General features: G+C 43.9%; 1 protein-coding gene across 7 annotated transcripts in view; it reads left to right on the top strand.

Annotated features, from left to right (window-relative positions):
* Ss18 (SS18 subunit of BAF chromatin remodeling complex) overlaps positions 1-12,745 on the top strand; it is a 138,404-nt gene that overhangs the window by 74,239 nt on the left and 51,420 nt on the right. For 4 of the 7 annotated variants that reach the window (XM_031365031.1, XM_031365030.1, XM_031365028.1 and 1 more), the window contains exons 1-2: positions 6,590-6,832; positions 9,967-10,043. In XM_031365031.1, the coding sequence (XP_031220891.1) occupies positions 6,764-6,832; positions 9,967-10,043 (146 nt within the window). In that variant the 5' untranslated portion in view covers positions 6,590-6,763. Of the gene's footprint in view, positions 1-6,589; positions 6,833-9,966; positions 10,044-12,745 lie in introns of those variants that run through there. The other 3 variants (XM_031365026.1, XM_031365027.1, XM_031365029.1) reach the window with 2 other exon arrangements.

Below are 12,745 nucleotides of genomic sequence, written 5' to 3'. Positions count from 1 at the left end.
CAATGGGCTTAGCTTCATTACACTTCTTGGTGTCTTTTTTCTCCTCACACTGTACATTTTGTAGTTTTCCTTGTTTAGCTTGCTCTTTTTAATTAAAAACTACCTAAGAGTGACTACTAATAACCACATGACAGAGTCAATATTAGGCTGTCTTGAAATCTCCTCAGCCAATGCCATTAATCCAAAGTTCTTTATTTAGCCTCAGGCATAGGTTTGTTTGTTTGTTTGGGTTTTGGTTTTATTGTTTATTTATGTAGTTTGGTTTGGTCTTAGACAAAGGCAGAAAGCAGCCGTGTTTGTCGCCAAAATATCACAAGAAAAGTTTCTACGCCATTTACGATTTTTTTTTCTCCTCTGAAACATCTTTAGCCATGGTGTCATCAACATTATTCTCAGCACTACTGTCCTCCATGTTTCTACTACTAGGCTGGCCCACTAAGCCTGCTTAAGGCAATCAACTGCTTTCCAATCCAAAGTCCCAAAGTCCATACTCTTCAAACAAGAAGCACAGTCAGGATTGTTACAGCAATACCCTGCTCCCTGGGACCAACTTCCCTGTCAGATAGAATTCTATGGCTATGAAGAGACAGCATGGCTCTTGTACCTCTTAGAAAGGAAAACATTTAAGTGGGTCTTGCTTTCAGTTCCACAGGTTTAGTCTATTGTCATCATGGTGAGAAGTATAGCAGTACACAGGAAGACATGGTGCTGGAGAGGTATTTGAGAATTCTACATCTCGTTACAGCAAAAATCCAGAGGTAGCAGGAAGAAAGACTTTGGGCTTGGAATGGGCTTTTGAAACCTTGAAGCTTCCTTCAATAAGGGCATGCCTCCTAATCCTCCTCAAGTAGTGCCACTCCCTGATGACTAAGCATTCAAGTATATGAGCCTATGGGGGTATTCATATTCCAACCACCATATGCGGGCAAAGGTCCTTGCCTTCCACCTTGCTTTCAGCAGGTTCTTCTTCATTGTCTGCTGCTTTGTATACCAGGCTGGCTGGCCCACAAGATTCCAGAAACTCACTGGCCTCCCTCCCTCTTCCCACCCCATCTGCTTCCAGAGTTCAGGTGTTGTAGATGCAGGCTACTAAGACTTTATGTCAGTTCTGGGATTCAGACTCAGGTCATTACACTTGAGTGGCAAGCGCTTCCTGGCACTGAGCAATCTCACAGCTGTAACTTTTATTTTTTTTTATTTCACTTTTATTTATGTATGTGTATATATTTCTGTGTGTCAGCATCATTTATGTGTCTAGTGCCCACTGAAGCCAGAACAGATCCCCTGGAGCTGAAGCTACAGGCAGTTTCAAACCACTATGTGTGTGTTGGGATCTGATTCCAGGTTCTCTGCTAGAGCAGCACAAGCTGTGGTATTAACCACCAACTCATCTCTGCAGCCCCTGATTTTTTATTTGTACGACATAATCTCACTAGGTAGTAGCTACTCTTGACCTTTAACTCGCAGTCCTCCTGGCTTTGCCAAGGGCCAGTTGCAGGCCTATGTTAGTGTACCATCTCAGTTGGGTTTTATTGTTTTAAGATTTATTTGTTTTGTTTATGTAAGGTGCACACTGATGTCTGCAGAGGCCAGAGGAAGGCACTGGATCCGTTGAGCTGAGTAGCATACAGATGTGTGCCTGCTGCAAAGTGTTGGTGCTGCAGTCTGAGCCTGTGCATTTTCCTTTTACGTATTATGATCTCTTTAGTATTTATTTTCTGTCTCTGTTGCTCATATTAGGAATTGAACTCAGAGCCTCATCTATGCTACGCAAACAGTCTGCAACTGATTTATACTACTTAAAGAACATATATCAACATAATTGGTAGCTTTAATATGAATTGGGGTAGGATATGAACAACTTACAAATATTTTACTACTCTCAAATTTATGTACAATATTATATTAGAAAACAACAATGAATTTGTTTCCAATTGCTTCTTTTTCGCTGGTTTTCTTGAGATATAGTCCTACTATGTAGCCCAGGTTGTATTTGAGGTCAAACTTCCTGCCCCGGGTTCCTAATCGCTAGGCTGACAGCATGTGTGCCATCATGTCTGGCTGTCTAGTGATATCCCAACAAATTATCATAAAGCTTGTAGTCTAAACATCACTGATGCATGACTTTAAAGAACTGGAGGGTAGACATCTGTAATAGGCGGAGGTAAAGGTACCAGTAACTTTTAGCAATGGCCACTCAAGTCTTTGTCAAGACGGCTTCTTTCTGACCTCCTGTTCATCAGCCTTGTAATTCCATTCCCTACACGAGGACCTAGCTGGACACTCAGGCTAATCTCCAGGTCTCGAACTCACAAACTCAGCTGGTTAATCACATTGATTCCACATGGAGTCTGTATGTGCTCATATAATCACAGCATATAGGATGTAGTCATCTTTTGGATATAGACTTCTGTCTGCTGTCCTCATTTACATGAAAACCAGTCTGCAGGCATTATAAAAAAAAGAACAGCAAATTTCTTTACTAAATTTACTAAGGTAATTCAGCCACTGAATCATGTACGCACATATTCTTAGAAAGAAATTCTTGTTTTTGGTTTTGGTTTGGCTTTTTTTGTAACAAGGTTTCACAGTGCAGCCCAGGCTTGTTGGGAACTGAGGTAGTTGTGGGTGGCCTTACACTTATGGCAATCCTCCTGCTTCTGCTGCCTGAGTGCTGATATTGTGTGAACCACTATACCTGACTTAAGAAATATTTTTCTGAATGACTAAACCTCCACATATAACTGATTCAGTTCATCCTTAATTTAGTGTTCGACTACAGAAGAAAATGCCCCAGATAGGCTTTTGGAAGGACCTACTTTGAATAAAAATTTCTAGATTTTTTTTTTTTTTATATTTTTCAACTCTTTTTTTTTAAGATTTATTTATTGTTATATGTAAGTACAATGTAGCTGTCTTCAGACGTGCATCAGATCTCATTACAGATGGTTGTGAGCCACCATGTGGTTGCTGGGATTTGAACTCACGACCTTTGGAAGAGCAGTCAGTGCTCTTAACCACTGAGCCATCTCACCAGCCCAAAATTTCTAGATTATTAAAAATAAAATCTTTTACAGAGGATTTGGGAAAGGTAGTTTGTTCTAACTAGAATAATGATCATGCATAAAGGTGTATGCTGTTCTTTTTATAGTCTTGAAGTTGATGGAAGCCACCACTCACATTGGCTCATAAAATGCAACAAGACTGTCGTTGGAAATATTTTGAAGAATATTGCCCTGAGGGGTTTGCTCTGAGCTTAATTATGAGCTCTGCCTTTTCAGTATATTTGAAAAATGTATGGGAGACAGAGGCTTAAAAGATCAGTAATTTTTGTAGTCCAGATGTTCTATTAGTTACAAAACATTAAGTATTAAACAAATTTTCCTATGCAAACACAGTTATCTCTGACATCTGTGTGTTCAGGATTTATTTTTAGGGAGACTGAAACAATTTTTAACCCCACGATTTTTATTTCCCTAAATACTGAGCAAATTCCAGGAATACTCCATTTAGTCAGTTCACTGAAATATATTTAAGGGATACAAACAAATTTACATGAAACATTAAAAAGTGAAACATTTGAAAGTCAGCCTTGAAGTTTTCTAGCACTACATTGTAAGTACTAGCTGTGCCTTCTGACTTCCATTTCTTTCTCTGTTTGTTAGTGGTGTAGTCAGGAATCCACTGTTCATTCTGACCCACCCATGACGTCTGCTGAACTCTTCTCTGTTACTGACTTAGATTATTCAGTCCATAAGCAGATTAAGTGATGGGACTGATGTGCGTGTTTGGGAATATGGCTACCCAAAGCAGCCATTTTTTCTTGATTAGGAAAATTTCCATTTTTATTATTGCTTTCTTCCTTTAGCCAAACACTAAAGTCTCTTCTTTTACTGCTCACCTCTCTGCCAATTCACTGCCTGTCTTAGTTAGGTTTTATTGCTTTGAGGAGACACCATGACCACAGCAACACTTACAAAGGGAAACATTTAATTGAGGTGGCTTACAGTTTCAGAGGCCTGGTCCATTATCTTCATGGTGGGAAGCATGACAGTGTGCTGGAGAGGGAGCTGAGAGTTCTACATCTTGATCCAAAGGCAGCAGGAGACTGCCACTCTAGGTATAGCTTGAGCATAGGAGACTTCAAAGCCTGCCCCCAGAGTGACACACTTACTCCAACAAGGTCACACCTGCTCCAACAAGGCCTTACCTCCTAATAGTGCCACTCTCTATAAGGGCCAAACATTCAAACCATGGAAGCCATTCCTATCAAACCACCAAACTGCTCCAGGATTTCTCGCAGAACTGATTGTAATGAAAACAGTGTTTGCAATGCTAGTGTTCCCTAGTTCAGCCATTCTCTGGACTTCAATCTTCTCTCCAAAATTCTCTACTTTTCCAGGGAATTCTGATTGGATTTTTACCAAAGAAGTTTGAAGATAGAGTAGTGTCTTAGTTAGGGTTCTACTGCTTTGAACAGACACCATGACTAAGGCAAGTCTTATAAGAACGATAATTTAATTGGGGCTGGCTTACAGATTCAGAGGTTCAGTTTATTATCATCAAGGCAGGAACCTGGCAACATCCAGGCAGGCATGGTGTAGGAGGAGCTGAGAGTTCTACATCTTCATCTACAGGCTGGTAGGAGAAGATTAACTTCCACGTGGTAAGGAGGAGGGTCTTAAAGTCCATGCCCACAGTGACACACTTTCTCCAACAAGGCCACAACTCCAAATAGTGCCACCTTCTGGGCCAAGGATATTCAAACCATGGCAAGTAGGTTTCCTTTATAGTTGTCTTCTTTCCTGGAGATCATTTGCAATTTGGGATGGCCCTTTTGATCAATGCTTTCCAACGATCATACAGAAAACGAGTGCTTGGATGTCAGTCAGATAACCATAGAAAAGGCTGTGTGTTTCCTGCATGGGGTCTTAGGATCCTAGGCCCTATTCCACTACTTCGAATACTTGAAGGCTTATAACCTATGGTCTATAGAGTCCCCTTTTCTACTCTTAGTAAACTCTCATTTTATTTTAAAGATTTATTTCATGTATGTGGGTACACTGTTGCTGTCTTCAGACACACCACTTGCCCTTTACAGATGGTTGTAAACCTCCATGTTGTTCTTGGGAATTGATTTGCTGATTTGCTTTGCCTGTGGGACTTCCATACTATCTGCCAAGTAGACAAAGTGGAGCCATAGGACTGTTTCAGACACAGCTTTCCCACTGAAATACTGTTCCTAATTACTATGATGTTGGAAAATCAAATGTGACCATCCTTGCCAACCATCAGACACACACACTGTTAGCGCTGGACAGTAATTGCTTATTGTTCAGCCTTCCGTAGAAGTCTAGGATAGAGAAAGGCAACCAGTTGTTTCCCAAGAACAGTTATCTCTGTAAGGGAGAGAGAAGGTTCCATCCTTTGTTCTTAGAATGGCCTGAGTCTTCAACCCCTACTGTGCGTGCCTGCACGTGTGTGGGCAATATTTCACACGCACAGGGTAGGGGAGCCACATATGGAGGTCAGAGTAAAACTTGACTCAGTTGGTTCTTTCCTTCCACCTCATTGGTCCCAGGGCTTGAACTCAGGATGTTAAGCTTGGCCACTGCACCTTACTTAACAGATGAGCCATCTTGAAAGGCTATTCTTCACCCTTTGAAATCGCATGAGTAGCCTGCAGTTCTGTCCTTGTTTGCTAACTGTTAAAATTGTACTTATATGCACATTTTTCTATAAAACAGCATGAAATCTTTTGAGAGTTTCCTTTGCAGCTGGTCAGTTCTACCACCCGTATAAGGGCACAGACACCCAGAAACACTACAAACTGACCCGTGAAACTTATTTGAAATGTATTTGAAACGTACGTTTATTTTTTACTTTGCGGAGTAACGATTCACATAAACTTCCCTTTTGTGGGATTAGGAAAGTCTAGGTTGCAGAATTAATCCACAGCAACGCGTTCCTTTTGAATTTGCAGCTGTTGGCTTTATTCCCCTCTTACTGACTTGAAGCCTGGGCCTAATTAAGCACTAAGTACTTAACTAGGAAGAGAGTGATTTTTCACAGCTTCGTTCCAAAGGCCCCAAGTCAGATCAAGTAGCTCCACCAGTGTGGGGAGGAGGGTCCATCTCTAGGCGAACTCTGAGTCCAGGGTTCCTTTCTACTGTTAGGCTAGACTTGGCGAGCGTGCACTCTGAAGTGCGCACGTGGAGCGCAGGGAGCCATTTAAACTAGCGAATCCGCGTTCTCCGTGCTGGCCCGGTAGACGCTGCGGAGTCCCGACTATCCTCTTTCCCTCTTGAGGCCTCCAGGGCGAGCCTCTTCCCCAGAGGGTCGAGGGCAGAGTTAGGGGTAGTGTGGCGGGGCGGGCCCGCGTTTCCTGTGACAGCGCGGCCGGGCCGCTCCCTCCCGCCGCGGCGGGACCATTTCCTGAGCGGCCGGGCGGAGGCGGCCGGCGCGGCGCTACCATCAGAGCAGGGACGCGGGGGGTGCGGCCGGAGAGGGCGCGAGGGCGGCCGGGCGCACCGCGGCGGGACCCGGGGCTCGAGCGGCCCCGGCTGCAGTGAGCTTCTGAGACTCCTTGCTGGGAGCGACGGCTCCGCGTGGAGGCCCAGGCGGCCGGCGAGGGGCGCGGCCCCGGCGCATCCTCCCCCCGGCGCGCGCGCTAAGGTGGGACCGCCCGGAGGCGGGCGTCGGGCCCCCAGCTCCGTGGGCCCTGGAGCGCTCGGGACTCGCTGATCGCGGGCTCGGCGGCAACATGTCTGTGGCGTTCGCGGCCCCGAGACAGCGGGGCAAGGGCGAGATCACGCCCGCCGCCATCCAGAAGGTGAGCTGGGAGAGGCGCCGGGACGCCGGCCGAGGCGGGGTGGCGTGGGGGCGGGCAGACGCCGGCTTCCCGACGGAGCCCTTTGGCGCCTGCTCTCCCGCACAAAAGCGCCGGCAACCGCCGCCCGATTTTCCCCGCGGGCCGGGTGGCCTCGCGCCGCGGGGCCGTGAGGGGAGCGGCCCCGAGACTCCGGCGTCGCGTCGCCCCGCCCCGCGGGGACCCCACTCGCGGAAGCCCGAACCGAGAGTGCTACGCCGCAAACTCCTCGGAGTTGAGGCCCTCTCCAGAGAACTTGGGAACCTTCCGCAGTGTCTCGGGGCAGGCGAGGAAGGAGCCGGGGGGCTCCGGGGCTCCCCGGGGTGGCACCCGGGATCCGTTCCGGTGTGCAGTAAGATAGATGCGCCTGAGCGCGCTGAGGTTGGGGTTCCGGAGGGCGAGCCTGCTCTCGCTTGCCCGACACTGTTGGCCGTCTACACCGACGGGCGGGCGGTTTGCATGAAGTCACGGTAGAGCTGGGTCCTCAGAGAGTGCCACCCAGTCGCCGCTCCGGGTCTGCCAATTGGGGACACAAAGGTCCTTTATTATCCTCTGAGCCTGTGTCTAAAAGCAGGGCACTATTCTAGATCTCAACGTGGCAGACTTTTAAAAAGTCGCCTGTTAAGTTTAGCAGTTTGCCCTGAGTATTTCCATCTTGTTCCCTGCCCTGGAGTAAGGTTAAGGAGAGCAGGACAACCTGTAGTACCAATTGGGGCACCCTTGCAGAACTATGGGTTGTGGCCATCGGTTTCTGTTTACTGTCAGGGTCTTTGTATTGGGGCATTTGACATTTGCCCAACTGTTGCTTTATTTTTCTTTGAAGAAACCCGCCTGGCAGTGCCTGGAAACGCAGTTGGTTTCTAAAGTGTGCCAGGTTGAGCCAGTAGTCTGGTGAACAGCTTGCTTTAAGCACACACGTGCAGAAAGAATGTTTCTGAAGGGATTCTTTTTGAACTCTAGAAAAAGTCTGGCGCTTTCCTTTTTCTCAGTAGAATTTTTTTTTCTTATATAAGTCTATTAGTTTCTTATCATGAATGATTGATCTAGGTGCTAACTGGTTATTTTTCATTCTCAGATGAAAAGTGAAATTGGACCAAAATTCTTTTGTTATTTTATGCGTGTGCACACCATGTGCATGCAGTGCTTGGGGAGATCAGAAGAAACATCAGGTCCCTGAAACAGAGCTAGCAGCCTCATGTGGGGGCTGGAAACCAAACCCAGGTCCTCAACAAGAGCATTAAGTGCTCTTGTCCTCTGACCATCTCCAGCCCCCCAGAAGTATTCTAATTCAAGTTCTGTTTGCAGTGTCAGATGTTGGCATTGGGCAGGAGACAGATGGTGGGGGTTGTTTAATGGACCGTGGATCCCTAGGTTGAGTCTTGAATTGCTGGCACTCAGAAGGTAGCGGCGGGCAGATTTCTGTGAGATCGAGGCCAGCCTGGTCTACAGAGTTAGTTTCAGGGCAGCCAAGGTTACACCCTATCTTGAAAAAAAAAAACAACAAAAACAGTAACAACAACAACAATAAAAACCAAAACAAAAGAGGGTTTTTTGTAAATAGTGATTATATTTAAGAGGCACACTTTAGAAAAGTGTTTGCTCTTAGCAATCGAAGATAAAGATAAATGTGCAGTAACTACCAATTAATGATAATTGTATTTTGTTTTTAATTGAAAATCATATTAAATGAGTTTTGGTGTTGTCTCTTGGTTATTTATTAAATTATGAAAGGTGGGGTATGCTCAGGATGCCCCCCCAAATCTTAAGCTCCTACAAACTTGGGTGGTGTGCTAGGGACTCCATGTAGGTTTTCTTGTTTAGTGCCATTGGCATAGATGAATTACTTAACCCTCAAAACCAAGGTTAATTAGATTGTTGTAAGATGATAAGATGATAGTTGATGTATCTTGTGGTTCTTTAAACTTTCTGAGATACCTCATTTTATATTAATATTTAATATTTAACAAACTTGAATTCTATTAAATATTATACATGCATAGGGATCATTGCTGTGTGTTGTTTTGGAGAATCACGAATCTATATAGTTAGAAAAGAAGCTAACCAGTTATTTCAGGTCCCTTGGGCAGCACTGCACGTGTGCTTATTTTACACCACAGAGCATGAAAATGCTCCAGAATCAACTGGGAGTCAACTTGCAACTAGTAGAAACTACTGTTACAGATAGTAGAGGTAATTAAATGTTTCTGTATTTAAAACAAAACACCCCCCAAAATGGCCTAGAAGATGGCTCAGCCAGGTCCAAGGAGAGAACCAGTGCCACAGAATTGCCCTCTGACCTCACACGGTGGTACATGTGTATGTGTGTGGGGGTTGGGGGGTGGGGATAAATAACGCTGATGATAAATAAGTCAAAAGAAACACCCTCTTTCCCTTCTGAATTTCAAAGAGAGTAATTGAAATAGGTATTAAACATAATTGATTAAATGTGATATCATTCCACTATACAAAGTAAGATTTTTTTTCTTTTTTGAGATAGTTGCTCTGTGAAGTCCTGACTATCCTTGAACTCTTGTAGATCAGGCTTGCCTTGAACTCACAAAGATCTGCCTGCTTCTGCCTCCTAATTGCTAGGATTAGAGGTGTGTGGTACCTTTCAACCAGCTTGTAGGATTTTTTTTTTTTGTATGCGTGGCAAGTTATGAGCACTATTTTAACAGAAGACCCCAGTAAGTTCACTTTCTATGTAGGTACGACATTTCTAGGTAGATTCAAATTATGAAAAATCAGTTGTTGCAGGATTATGTGAGTCATGTATAGTATATTTCATAAGTGATTATACATTTGAACAGCAATGGAAAATTTTAACTAAGTTAATTCATTCTCATGTTTCTTACAATGAATTTTAAAATATTTTGTCAGAGCAAGTAGAAGCACTATGACAAAATAATTCTAAGTGGTGTTTCCCATGTTCACCTATTTGGTTTTGTGATCTGTAATGATAGCTTTGAGGGAACAATATCTCGTTTCTTTGAAGTGCCTTTGTAGTGTTTATAAATATCTTCTCTCTTCAGGTTTCTTAGTTTCTAACTTTACTCTGTGTACTAGGTTTATAATGAACTCTCTGGTTTTTATTTCAGATGCTGGATGAAAATAACCATCTTATTCAGTGTATAATGGACTACCAGAATAAAGGGAAGGCGTCCGAGTGCTCGCAGTAAGACAGTTTGTCTTGGGTTTTGTGGTTGTTACTTGTTCCTTTTACTTTGAGCAACAGCTTTAGTGAGTTATATTATTTTAAAATGTACATTTCAGTCTTTTAAAATGTACTTGTAGATTTGTGGTACTGTCACCTCACTTGGTTTGAGAACATTTTAGTTACCCCCAAAGAGAAACACATGCTTGTTGGTCATCATTGGGAATCTTTCCCACCAACCTCTTATCCCCGTAACCTACTTTCTAGTGGTATAGGTTTGACTATGGAGAACCTTTTGGATAAGTGGGTTCCAGCAGTGTGTGGACTGTTTTGACTGACTTCCTCCTCTTTCTCTTGTTCCTGAAGCCCAGGCTTGTGTCAGACTTGTGATTCCTATCTCTGCCTCTCAGGTGCACATGAAGGGGTGTGCCAGACACCCAGCTCTGGTTGGCTTTTTTCACACAGCTTACTGGAGCTGACACGTGCACTATTGCTTTCTTAGAAAGCCAAGTACTCTCCCTGTGCTCCTGTCATTTGTCATTCATGGCACTACTCTGAACATGAGACTGTCCTTGACTTTTTTACAAATGAAAATTCCTTCATAATGGGAGCTATCATGTATACCCAAATAATCACACACACACCCAAATAATGACTTTAAACTTGTAGAGAGCCTTATTTATAGAAAAATAATCTTAGTCTAGTGGTGGTGTGGTCGCACACACCTTTAATCCCAGCACTTGGAAGGTACAGGCAGGCCGATCTCTAAGTATAAGGCTAGCCTGGTCTGTAGATGAAGTTCTAGGACTACACCGAGAACCCTGTCTTAGAAAAAAAAAAGGAAAAGAAAGAAAAAGAAATCTTCATGTATGTAGTTACTTCTGAAAATTCTGATGTTCTAAAGAACATCACTATTTTCTAGAGACATTACTATTTACAAGGACCAAACTTTTGAAGTGATCTCCGAAGTAAGTGTTATACGCTAGTAGAATCAGATATGAAACTAGGCATGACCAGGAATCCCAGCACCTTTAAGGCAGGAGGAATTATAAATTCAAGGCCAGCCTGAGCCACACCTCAAGACCCTGTTTAAAAAACCAAAACCCCCAAAAAAACAGATCAGCAGAAGAATCTGACTCTGTGAGCCATCTAGGGCAGCAGTGTCTGGCAGGCCCAGGTAAAGACAAGGCAACTTTTTCTAGTAGATGCCATAGGGAAGAAGTGACATTATGTTTTACAAAATGCTGTCACCTCAGTGTGTAACCAACATCCCAGCTTTGAGTTGACGCCTTCTCTCCTGTCTCGAGCTGTGTGTAGTGTTTGCGTTTTACTGCGGCCAGCGAGTGCTGCCCAGAGAGCACTGCTTTAGAGCATTTACTCAGCCATGCTGTGCCCTTTCCTAGACGGCTCGATGGCCGCTCTTGGGAGATAGCCCAGCAACCACTTGATTAGCTTTTCCACCTTTATTGGTCTCTTGCCCGCCCCGTGACTCACTCTACATCTGGATTTCTGGTCTCTTGCCTCTGCCCAAAGTAAGTTTTAAAATATAAATCTATGTTTAGTATAAAAATTTTATGGCTACCTCTTATTTCCCATTATCTTAGTTCCTTCTCTATGAATTTATATCAATATACATACAGATTATGATGTTCTAATGTTTATAGAAGTAATTTTGTTCTTGTTGGCCAAGGATCAAATTTAGGACCATGTTTCTGTGTGGCAAGTGCTGTCCCCATTGAGTGATTGCCAGGCCTAGGCTGCAGTTCTTAAGTAATGAGTAGGGCAGAGGCCATGCTAAATTGTAAACCACCCTGCCAAAAATTTCCTTGCTTTACTCCATCCCTGTCATGGAGTTCACCCACCACGGCCAGCCCTAGATACAGTGACACACCTACTCCCACAAAGCCACTCCTCCTAAGAGTGCCACTCCCTGGGCCATCACAAACCATCACAGTATCCTTGACTGAATTTTTTAGATGTTAACAGATTAGCCCAGTCACTTTATTTCATAGAGAATGATTGCAGATATGGGTTATGTTTAGTAACCCAAGTATTCCTTAAGGTCTGGCATGCATTCTTACTTTGCCCCGAGTTTAGATTATTGCTGGACTGTCCGCCGCAGAGCTTTCAGGTTTTCCCAGTTAGTGTGTCCTTTTCACATCCCAGTGTGGGTCATGGTTTGCATTTGGTGGGTACATCTTGTAGGTATGCTTTATCTGTCACTGCTTCTCAGACTTAAATGTTTCATGGTGTTGACATTGTTGCAGAATGCAGTGATTCTGTGGTGTGCTCCTCAGTTAAGTCCTAATTTATGTTTGTGCGTAATGAAGTTCCCTCCGTGCCCTATGGCGTTAGTGTGACTGTCCCCTCCCTCTTTGAACTGCAGTGGCTTGTTCTAGTGTCAGTGGTAGCTCTGATGGCCTAGTTGCATGCTGTTTTCTTCACCAGAGAGTTACTGGTTTATTTGTAATTCATATGCTTATCACTGGGCAGGCACCTTGAAACACACACACCTTTCCTCATTGTGCTTCTTTGTATTAATTTTAGTAGCCACTAATGATTTTTCCCCCACGATGGTTATTACAAATGATGCCTAGGTCCATCACTCCTAAACTCATTTGGAATTCTGCTGTGAGGAGGTCATCTCTCACCCTCTCCCTTCACTCAGCATTTCACGCCTTTGCATTTGAATGGAGTTGTGCATTCCTTCTGTGTTCTTTACC

This window comes from Mastomys coucha, unplaced genomic scaffold (assembly GCF_008632895.1).
Source record: "Mastomys coucha isolate ucsf_1 unplaced genomic scaffold, UCSF_Mcou_1 pScaffold13, whole genome shotgun sequence".
Lineage (NCBI taxonomy): Eukaryota > Metazoa > Chordata > Mammalia > Rodentia > Muridae > Mastomys > Mastomys coucha.
Note: the sequence above shows the minus strand (reverse complement) of the source record. Positions and strands in the feature narration are given on the sequence as shown.